Raw genomic sequence first — 12,046 nt, 5'->3', positions numbered from 1 at the left:
ATATATATATATATATATATATATATATATTGATCTTTTCGAATTATAAATGTCCTTTTTAAGAATCCTATGACCAAGAACAATTTAGATTAAATTATAAAAGATTTATCTCTCAATATTGTGATCACTATCACAATGATAAATCTCTAAATTTAATCAAGGACCTTATTATATTAACATTTTAATATAATAACAATAACAAATTATTTAACACGTGATTGATTGGATTGTGGTCATGCTACTTATTCCCAACAATAAGTTACTCTGTTGATATATTAATTAGAGAGTTTGTTACTGATATATTAAAGATAGTAAGTAGTAACAAAGTCTAGTTAAATTGAGTTGATTTAGTAGTTAGTTTATTAGTTCATTTAAAAAATTATTACAAGTTTTAAATTTTACCTTGTGTATATAATAAATTATTAGCCAATGATAAACTCTTAAATATAGCTTATATTCATGACGGATTAGATTTTTACATGTCAGACTTAAAGATATTACAAGAAAAAAAAATTAACAAACTAATTAATAATATAGGTGAATTTTATCCAACTCCCTTTAAAATAACATGTAAGTTATCCTTCATGATGTGTCAAATTTTAATTGGTCATCATCTTAACCATATTTAGATTATTTTGTAATTTATTAGTTGAGATGGGCAATGATATAATTTTTTAAAATATCAAAACCACACTTCCGTTAATTAAAGCAGCTTTCCACTCCTCCATTCTTCCTTCGCGTAGCTTCTATTCTTTCTATTCAAGCATAACTGTCATGACAAGAAGCGCCAACGTCGTCATCATCATCTCTTAACCACGTCGTTAAATTAAATTCTCGTCATCCGTAATTTTGCCGTCCTTTTCAATATAGCCAGTGCTAATCTTATCGCTATCTCTCATCCTCATTAGATCCCTCTTTCTGCAGTGTATCACACTTTATCAACATAATTGATGATCAGTTTGGTCATTAAATTTTTTTATTAAAAAATATATTTTTATTTAATTACATGATAAAAAATATACTCGTATGTAAAATATAATATAATAAAATAAATATATTCAGAGTACTTAAAAATATAATTAAAATTAAAAACATACAAATGTAATAATAAAATTTGTATTTAAAGCAAATAAACATATCTTTTATCATATATAAATTATTTAAAAAAATAAATAAATAATTAAAATTAATAACACAAGTTTAAAATAATAAAATCCAATTTTTTTGCGAGTATTTTTTATAGAATTTTTATTCTTTTAAATTTTAATTTATTAGTACTTTGACTTAATAATTAAACAAATTATTTTCTTAAAAAATTATTTTTTGTATTACTTTAAAGAAGAGACCAATATAATAATTTAAAAAATAACGTAAAAATAATATTTTAAATAAAAAATAATTACTATTAAAACTTTTAAATGCAAAAATAAATTATATTGATATTTAAGAGATAAATATGAAATACATTTTTAAAATAAATAAAATAGACAAAAATAATTTTTTATTTCTCAACCGTACTTCTATTTATATATTTTATTTATTTTAGACATATATTTCATATTTATCTGTTAAATATTTATACAATTTATTTTGGTATTTAAAAATTTTAATATTAAATATTTTTTATTTAAAATATTAATTTTATGTTATTTTTTAAACTGTTATATTGGTCTCTTTTTTAAGATAATACAAAAAATAATTTTTCATAAAAATAATTTATTTAATCATTAATTAAATAATAAAATACTAATAAATTAAAAATTAAAAGAATAAAATATTATAAAAAGTATAGTAAAAAAGTTGAATTTTATCATTTTAAATTTTTTGTTATTAATTTTAACAATTTATTCAATTTTTTTTAAAGAATTTATGTATGATCAAGCATATGTTTACTTGTTTAGAGTATAAATTTTATTATTATATTTATATGTTCATGATTTTAATTATATTTTAAGTATTCTAAATAGATTTACTTTATTATATTATATTTTACATATGAATATATGTTGTATTATGTAATTAAATAAAGATAGATTTTTTTATTAAAAAATTTAATAACCAAACTAATCATTAATTATGTTAGTAAAGAATGATCTACAGCAGAAAGAGGGATCGAGTAGGAAGGACGGGAATTTAACAATGTAGTTAAGGAATAATGCACTGGAGAAAGAGAGATTGCGTGAGAGTGCAGTAAATGACGATGACCTCGGCGTTCTTTGTCACGGCGGCGACAGCCCGAAGCTACGTGAAGAAAGAATTGAGTAGTGGAAAGGTATTTTAATTAACGCGAGTGAGATTTTGATATTTTAAAAAATTATATCATTACCCATTTCAAATAATAAATTACAAAATAATTTAACTATGATTAAAATAATGATCAATTAAAACTTAACACATCATGAAAAATAATTTACATATTATTTTAAAAGGAATTAGCTAGCATTCACCAATAATATATATACCAATAGAGGAACTTATTAATAACCCATATCACTCACTAATAAAACCAAAACATGGTCTGTGGTTACAGGTCCATCTAATGCAAGGGTTATTGGACGTAGATGGATATTTACCATCACGAAACATCCAAAGGTTTAGTAATGTTTTGTTTAAATTAATGATATAATTTAAATGCGAAGAAGACGTGCAAGTATTATGGTGTTGCTATCACGAAAGATTTCATATTAGTCCTCCCTTATTGCAAGGAGGAGGAATATTGGGTGGATATGAATATGTAAAGTGGCAATGGGAACGTAGGAACGAAGAAATGGGGGAAAAGGACCACGCAACACAACTGGCTTAGCTGCATTTGGCGGTTATTGTTTGCCTAATCGTACACTCATCATTCTTTCCGCCCACTCTACTGACAGTACTTGATAATTACAATGATAAATGACTGCTTATCGCTCCTTAGCAGATAAAAAAGAAAAGAAAAAAAAGATGGTTCTCCTTGATATGGAATTTATTTTCCTATACATATATTTAGGAATTTATATTTTAATTTTAGAGTAATATTCTAAATTAATTTCTAAAAAATTTTTAGTCAATTATTTTAATTCTCAACAGATTTTAATCACTAAATCAGTCTTCAAACTTTTATTTAATAAAATATACCAGTCTTCATGTTAAATTATTGGTCTAAATGAAAGGTCTAATCTTAGAATTTAAAAAAATTTTAAGGACTAATATTTCTTTTATTAAATAAATGATAGAGATTGATTTGTCTAATTTTTTTTAAAAATTTGACATAAGAATTAAGATGTTTAACAAAATAAAAAATTAATTTACTGATTAAAATTTATTCAGAATTAAAATCTCTTGCTAAATTTTTTTTGAACTAATTTGATATATTTACTACTCTTAAATAACTGCATAAGCAAAGAGCACCTTGGTCGGTTTTTAATTTTTATAGACCTACAAATGATTGTGCCCTATAATTGGAATGGGCTCATTTTGTAATATGGAGATGGTCAGATGGGGGCCACTTCCACCATATGAAAACAAGAAAAAGAATTGGGCTACTGCACTTCATTTTACTGGTGGAAAATGGATTTGATTGGGCTGATATCAAATATTAAAGGATAAAATATATTTTTTATTTTAAAAAGTTTACAATTTTAAAAATATTTTTATATTTTATTTTACTTTAATTTTATTTTTAAAATTTTTTATTTTGCATTAAATATCTATCACAACTAAGGATGCATTTGATTTGTGTTTTTATTTTCTGTTTTCAGTTTTAATATTTTCTGTTTTTTAAATTTTGTAAAGAGAAAAATGAAAACAAAAGGTAAAACAGAAAATAAGGTTTTATTGTTTTCATTTTTTTTACAATCCAGAAAAATAGAAAATACTCAAAATAAAAGAAAATAAAAACGTATTTTAAATCTTTAAAAATTTTAAGATCAATTTAGCAATAATGCATGATAATTATGTCTGATTTATTTGTGTTGAAGATTGTTTTTATAAAATTGTTGCTAAACTTGTCCTAATTTTTTTTAAAAATTACTCGTCAAAGATATATTTAATACAAATAAAAATTTTAGGATAAAATTAAAACAAAATAAAATTTAGGATTATTTTTAAAATTTTTAACAAATTTCAAGAACAAAAAATATACTTTATTCTAAATTAAATTACTTTTAAAATATTTAATTCTTTTTTGGAATATTTAATTAAATTATTTTTAAGAACTTGCTTTTTTGAAAAAATTAATTGTTCCTCACTTCAATAAAAAAATAACTTTTTGTTAAATATTTAATTAAATTTATTGGCTACATGTCAAATTAAGTGATTTTTAATTGAAAAAGAAAAAGAATTATATAATTGGTATCCTTGGGGAATATAACAATCTTTTATGTCACTAGTTGTAGTTTTACACACACAAAATTTCTTTAGTATTATTGTATTTATCGAATCCAAACAAATTAAAATAATAACTAGTGATTTAGATAATAAAAAAAGAGTACTTCTACAATTATAAATATGAAAAATTTTTCTACTTCTATTAGTACTTTCCCTTGTACTTGTGATAATGAAGAAATAATTATTTCAAGGTTTTAGTAATAACTGAAATTTATTAAATTATGTATAGATAAAGTTATTCAAGTAAAAAGTTTAATAGATATTATTTATTTAAAGTAAAAAACTCTACTAACATTTACTATTATAAAATCCATAAAATATGACCTAAAGGAGTTTGGAGGACAAGGTTTGAATATTGACAAAGAATCAATTAATAAGGGAAATAAAGTAAATTTGTGACTAGTATTAAATGAACAAATAATAAAAAAAGACACAGAACATTATTCAAATAAATTTTTTCTGGTTGTCCTGATAACACGATGATTCTTAGTTGTCCATCAAGATCCTCAAAGGTAATAGGTAAGCAAACGCTTGAATCTGTCACACACTTTGATGCAATTAACTTATTAGCTTTGCCTACGAGATGTATGTCATCCCAAAACAGATATTGATCCCTCCTTGGGCATGGTTCAGCAAATGAAACACAATATATTCCGGTCTCATTTACTTCACAACAGGGATCTCTTGCATTTGTCAGATCTAAAACAAAATAAAAATAAAAAATAAAAAAAATACATTAAAACACTAGAGCCTAGAGGAAAAAAAAAATTTATTTCTTATTATTTTATGTGTGGTGTTTGTTGCTGGTAGCTTAGGACATAAATAAAGAGATAAAAAAAAATAAAAAATATATCTCTTCTATAAATAATTTTATTGTTTACATTTTGCATTTTAGAATGACAAATAATCAAAGATAACTTTAAAGGTTCACTACTATTTTTATTAATATTAGGCTATTAGCTAATATTTTAAGCTATTAATACCATATTTTTATACTATCAGGATTTAAAAGTTTAAGATTTAAAGTTTAACTAATTTCATATTTTTTTAACATATAACAATATGTTTGTTCACCAAATATTAATAAAAAATAATAATTTTTTTTGGCACATTGTTGATAATTAATATGTACTATCTTACATTTCTATCTTTAATTTCAAATACCAAACGCTACTATTTTAAGTTGTATTTAGCAATTATCTGAAAAGAATGTATTATTAGTGGCTATATATCTAGTTCTGTCTTGAGACTATTAGCAATGGATAATTTAGTGTACGAAAATGGCTTACCATATTTGAAAGGGTTTTCGGCCATATCATAAATAACCCTAAAAGTTTTGGCAATAATGAATCTTGTCCCCGGAAGCTTGGATGCCAATGCCACAAGCTCATAGTAAAGCTTGCCATTGAATACAGCAATCATGCTATTTAATTCCTCAGAACATTCTTCACTTTCACCAAGTTTTTGACGCACCACTGGGTAACATCCAACGGGACCAATTTCGAACACAATCATATACCTTGCTCCTAATTCGTATAGATCCTGCATCAGACAATGGTGGTCAACAATAATCGATCACTTCTACCATAGGAAAAATGATAATGTGGCTCCAAAAAAGAAGTGACATTATCATTTCTCTGTAACAGTTATTAGAAGTATAAATAATATTTTTGTTTAATTAATTAATACTTGAATGTAGGTGCGGAGTTGTGTCATGAGGAGATTGCTGAATTCGTCTCTAATGGATTGTGAAGCTTCATGATTGTGTTTGCTTGCAGCACCATAAACAAAATTGTCCAAAAAGTCACGAGCACCAATAGAAATTGCAAATATAGAGTTTGCCAAGTGGTGAGAGATTCTATGTGTAGAGTTGCCAAAGCGGTGTGGCAAGTGTTCTTTAACGGCGTGAGCAAACAATTCAATTTGCCTTGTCATACTGATAGTATAATTCTACATACACAACACAATTGTAGCATAGCACACTACCCATTAATTATAAAAAATCCATTAAAAAGGAGTTTTTGTTAAGTTTGAGTTTCAAATGTTTCTTCTAATTAAGTTTTAAATGTTCTTATTTCTAAGAGTTTCAGATATTCATTTTCTTGTGTTGGATGTTAGCTGCAGTGTTAACTGTGCAATGTTGGTTTTCAAAACCTTTTGTTTTTTAAATGATTGTTGTATAAAAATTAAAAAAAAAAATCCAAAATTTTCATGTGTATTTATATGTATCATTTGGACATAAATAAGGCAACTTAATTAAATGAGAAATTGAAAGTAAATATGGTTATAGTTCTCACACTATTAGATCCTGTTGTAGGAAGAATGCCAGCAGGTCCAGATGCATAACCATATCCCGCTGGATTGAATGCATATTGTTTGAAATCAACAACCCAATATGGAAGAGTCGATGTTAAGTTAAGGAACATAGCTGCATTATAAATGCCATAAATTAAATTGTTAAACAATGTTGCATGTCTTCATGCAGCTATATCAATGAGATTTACCGAATCAAAAAAATAAGAAAATAAATAGAGATTCCGTTAATTATTTCTCACCAATTTCATCTGCAACTGTACGACCATTTGTGTATCTACCGCTGAATCCATCAGAGTCAACGCCATAAGGGGGTGCAATGGATTCAGTGCCAGATCCACAATCAACCGTGGAGTCTCCAAATACATATTGAGCATATAAGCCGTGAGCAATTGATAAAAGGTTATCAACCTCAGCTTCACAACAATAATAATAATAATTAACTATGAAGATTAAAAAACAATAGAGAAATGTGGTGTGCATAAAGAAATAATAGTGATGAACAATAAGTTGTTCTCCTTGTTTATCTCTGTTTTTCAAGTTTTCTCGGTGGTGAAAATAGATCTCAAATGTTTCATCGTTATTGAATAACCACAAAAGAAGTGTGAGATTTACCATTTAATTTGTTGATGAGTTTTAAGAGATGTAAATTTAGAAATTAGACAACTCATCATCATTTGTTATATAGAAGTTGTCACTATATAACTAAAAATAAAGGAACGTCTGCATATTGAATGATGATATATGATGATGAGGGACAAAATTGTTAGACCGTTATGATGAGGCTAAATCTTGGTTTTCTTGCTATCTATACATATTTCTCATGATCTGACTTTAAAACTTTGGTTTATACTACTGTGCTGAAAGTATGTGGCATGGTGAAGGAGTAGTGAACGCGTATTTATGTTGCTTCCGAATTCCCTGACAATTCTTTCGTCATAGCAGATTGTGCCTAGATGATGACGTATGCGGACGATTGATTAGATGATAGTAATCTTGCATTAATGATGATGATTATCTTCTTGAGCATTTTTTCAGAGTCCAGCAAATATTTGGTATCACATTGAGGTGTATTTTATTTTTTTGATTGTATTATTACACAAAAATGAAGTGACTATAACGTATCACACTAAAGTCTTTTTTTGTTGTATGTTTTTTGGTGCAAAATATTTTGGAAGATTGTAATGCAAGGAATCAAGTTCAAAAGGAAAATGAAACTGCACAAAATTATGAAAATGAAAATTTTGGATAAGTTGAACCAGAAATTGCAGCTGCTGAAAATTCAAGAGATAATTTCATTTTGTCTCATGAATCTGATGGAGATCTTGAAACCAGCAATACCCAGAATCCCTTGGTTACTGAATCTGATTCTAAGTCCACCAGACATCGTGAATGGAGATTCTTGAAGAATTATCCTGAAGAATTTGTCAATAGGGACGTCTCTCATGGGATTAGAACTTGGTCCTCAACTGGAAAGGCAAGTGAAGGGACAAACATAGCCCTTCTCTCTCAAATGGAGTCTCAAAATGTCAAGGAAGCCCTTGATGACCCTTCTTGGGTAAAGACAATGGAAGATGAACTTCTTGAATTTGAGAAGAACCAAGTGTGGACATTGGTTCCAAAGCCAAATGAAAAGAAAGTGACCGGCACCAAGTGGATATTTCGAAACAAGTTAGGAGAGGATGGTAGCATTACAAGAAACAAAACAAGGCTAGTGGCACAAGGATATGACCAAGAAGAAGGAATAGATTTTGATGAATTCTTTGCCCCTGTTGTCCGAATGGAAGCCATAAGACTTCTCTTAACTTATGCTACTTTTTGTGATTTTAAATTATATCAAATGGATGTGAAATGTGCATTTTTGAATGGTGTGATAGATAGAGAAGTGTATGTGGAGTAGCCACCGGGTTTTGAAAATAAAGAATTTTCTAACCATGTTTTCAAATTATCAAAAGCTCTCTATGGTTTGAGACAAGCTCCTAGAGCTTAGTATGAGAGACTTAGCACTTTTTTTTTTTGAAAAATAGTTTTCAAAGAGGCACCACAGACACTACTCTATTTATCAAAAATTCTAATGATTCTTTCATTCTAGTCCAAATATATGTTGATGACATTATTTTTGGATCAGCCAATGAATCCCTTTGCACTGAATTTGGAAAGCTCATGACAAGTGAATTTGACATGAGTATGATGGGTGAACTTAATTTTTTTCTTGGGCTACAAATTAAACAAACTGAAAATTGAATTTCCATTCATCAAGAGAAGTATGCCAAGGAACTAGTTAAGAAATTTGGTATGGAAAATGCCAAATCCATGGGAACTCCCATGCACCCTAATTCAAAATTAGACAAGAGAGAAACTGAGAAAGATATAAATGAGACTAGGTATAGAGGAATGATTGGCTCTCTTATGTACTTAACTTCCTCTAGACCTGATATTGTACAAAGTGTTGGAATGTGTTCAAGATTCCAATCTAAACCAAAAGAGGTAAAGAGGATCATTAGATATGTTCATGACACATCCAATTTTGGTTTATGGTATCCTAAGATTGATGATTTTTCTGCAGTTGGTTATTGTGACGCAGATTTTGTCAGAGATAGAATTGATAAAAGGAGCACATCAGACTTATGTTGCTTCCTTGGAAGGTCCTTGAATGTTTGGTCAAGTAAGAAGCAGCCAACAGTGGCTTTATCCACTACAGAGGCTGAGTATATAGCTGCTTTTTCTTGTTGTTCTCAGCTTATGTGGTTAAAAACACAGCTTGCTGATTATAAATTAAATGCTAAAAATATTCCCTTGTTGTGTGATAATATGAGTGTCATTAATATTTCTAAAAATCCAGTTTTGCACTCTAGGACTAAGCGTATTGAAGTGAAATTTCACTCGATAAAAGAACATGTTCAAAAGGGAGATATTAGCATTCAATTTGTTAAATTAGAGGAGCAATTAGCTGATATTTTCACTAAACCACTAGCTGAGGACAGAGTTTGCATGCTTAGAACTAGTATAGGAATTTGAAGTCATGATTCATTGTTTGAAAATTGCTGATGTGTTTGTGAAGTTTTTGTCTCATAGGTTTGGATGAGACATTTCTGGGCAGAAGAAGAACCATCACTCTGAATTTTATCTTCTGGGCTCTGAACTTTCTTGAAATAAGGCTTTAAACTTTTTGTTTCCAAGAACACTCTTAACTTGCTGCAATTGCATACCTATTCTTGTATTATGCATGTCTTTTTTACATCTCTCATTATCATCATTTCAATTTTTGAAAAAAAACTGCAACTTCTATTTTAATTGTGCTAATGTCTTGTTTGAGAATTCTATTTTTTGTTTTATTTTTCTCACCTTGATGAAAAAAAGGGGGAGAAAATATATATATGAGGCTTGATAAAGCATAAGGCTTACTGAGATTATTGGATATTAGTTTTGATTAGTCTTGTGTTTGTTAATTAACTTGTATTTATGAATTGAAATCTGTTTGACTTGTTTGTGAACTGAACTTGGTTGACTTTAAGTCATTTGAACTTTATGTTGTGCTGATGAATTGTTGCTTACATGCTGCCGTAGTTTGCAATACGTGCTTGTATGGATTATTATACTTTTGTGCAACCATAAAATTCTATATAAGCATGTATATACATTGGATTGTTGTGTTGACATTATTGTCTATGTTCTCAGGTTAAGCGATAAGCATACATTAAGGGGGAGCAGTTCATATGAAAGAAAGAGGGAGCACATCAAGTTAATATGGTATCATCAAAGAAAAGTCTCTGAACCTTTTGTTGCAGGATCTTAGTCATTTAAGTTGCATATTTGAACTTTATATTAACTCTTACACCTTTGATGACAAAAGGAGGAGTAGTTGTATGAATTGAATTTAGTAGCATATGAATTTTTCTAATTTTGTTGCTGCTGTGAACTATGGCATGTGAATCTGAATTTGCTATATATGATTTGTTGCTATTTTGCCATTATTAGTCATTGATGCTCTGTTCTGTTTAATTTTTTAGCAGTTTTGAACTGGATATTTGTTAAAATTGCTGTTATGATCTGTTCAGTATGAGGTTGGATTTTTAGTTGCTGTTTGTGTACAATCCCTTAGTCAAGAAGAATTGTGTGTTATACTTCATTGTGTTTTCTATAAGAATAATGTAAACAGGAAGAAAGAGAAGAGCACAAATCTAGGGGGAGCAACACAAAAGCAAGTGACATCATTCAAAAGAAAGTTTCTTAACTTTATTCAAATTTAATTCCTTTTGATCCATGTAACAATTATGTTTGTCATCAAAGGGAAGATTGTTGAATTAAGAAATTAACTAACTTAATTGATGATGATAAATATTATTTTATTGGGTTAAATATCCAATTAGGTTTGATTATGTTTCGTTAAGTGTTGCAGGCCAAATCAAAAGGAACAACAACCCAAATGCAAAGAAACCAAAACACTGCTGGTGGGTTGCCTAATAAATAAAACCCAAATAAAAATAATAAAAAAGCCACATGGGCTAAGAGGTAAGTAAAGATAATCTAAGCCCAATGCACATTACTCAAGCTGAAGCCTCCCAAAACCTCCCAAAGCATTTCACATGTTTGCTTCAGTAAGAATCAGAAAGAAAGAGAAAGAGAGAGCTTTGTTCTTCTTGTTCTTTCATCAAAAAAGAAAGAGAGAGAAAGGTAAATCACAAAAAGCTAATGTCTAATCACCCTAATCAAAGCAAGATAAGCTAAGTTAGAGATGGCTATGCCAGGGTTCACATCCTAGAAGGAAAAAGAGGTTAGCTACAAAGAAGAAAGAAGAAGAAATCAGAAGTTAGGGCAAAATCAGAAATATCTTTCCATTATTGGTACCCCAAAGTAACTTGCTGAAGCTTCCTTCCCCTCATACACATTTCTAGTAAAATGAAAAAATGGATGTTATGTAATTCTACTGTAGATCAACAGTCAAGAAAGAAACTTGGAGTCAAAGCAAAAATAAATGGTTTAGATTCAAGTTTACCTTTGAAACTTGTATCTTTGCTGATCTAAGGCTTTCGGTCAAGCAAAAAAAGGGTTTGTTCCAGCATTCCATTTTTCGAGGAGTGGACTCAAAGGAGAGCAACTCAGCAACATGCAAGGAGATACAAAAAGAAAAATTTTGTTTCTACTGATGTAAGGAGAAAAAACCAGTGTTCTTGAAGTTTTGTTCTATGAACAAGCTTTCTGAAGAAGTTCATCTAACTGGACAATGTTTTCTAGTCTAAAGAAGCATTCCACCAGAATGAAGAACTGAATTAGAGGCTAGCAAATTTGGTTTATCACATAGCAAAGAGGTTATTGAAGAGTCAATCTCCTTCATGTTTTACAGATTGTAATTTACTTTTCAATGTTT

At 28.5% G+C, this 12,046-nt stretch overlaps 1 protein-coding gene across 1 annotated transcript; it reads right to left on the bottom strand.

Annotated features, from left to right (window-relative positions):
- Positions 1–4,609: 4,609 nt before the first annotated feature.
- Positions 4,610–7,191, bottom strand: LOC112709321 (GDSL esterase/lipase 7-like). Its single transcript, XM_029289040.2, has 5 exons — positions 6,921–7,191; positions 6,663–6,793; positions 6,055–6,315; positions 5,655–5,907; positions 4,610–5,064 (listed from the first exon to the last, which is right to left on the bottom strand). The coding sequence occupies exons 1-5, from the start codon at positions 7,159–7,161 to the stop codon at positions 4,736–4,738; spliced, it is 1,215 nt and encodes a 404-aa protein (XP_029144873.2). The 5' UTR covers positions 7,162–7,191; the 3' UTR covers positions 4,610–4,735.
- Positions 7,192–12,046: the final 4,855 nt, after the last annotated feature.

Source organism: Arachis hypogaea, chromosome 9, assembly GCF_003086295.3.
Source record: "Arachis hypogaea cultivar Tifrunner chromosome 9, arahy.Tifrunner.gnm2.J5K5, whole genome shotgun sequence".
Taxonomy (NCBI): Eukaryota; Viridiplantae; Streptophyta; class Magnoliopsida; order Fabales; family Fabaceae; genus Arachis; species Arachis hypogaea.
The sequence above is the reverse complement of the archived record's forward strand: the minus strand, read 5'-3'. Positions and strand labels throughout refer to the sequence as shown.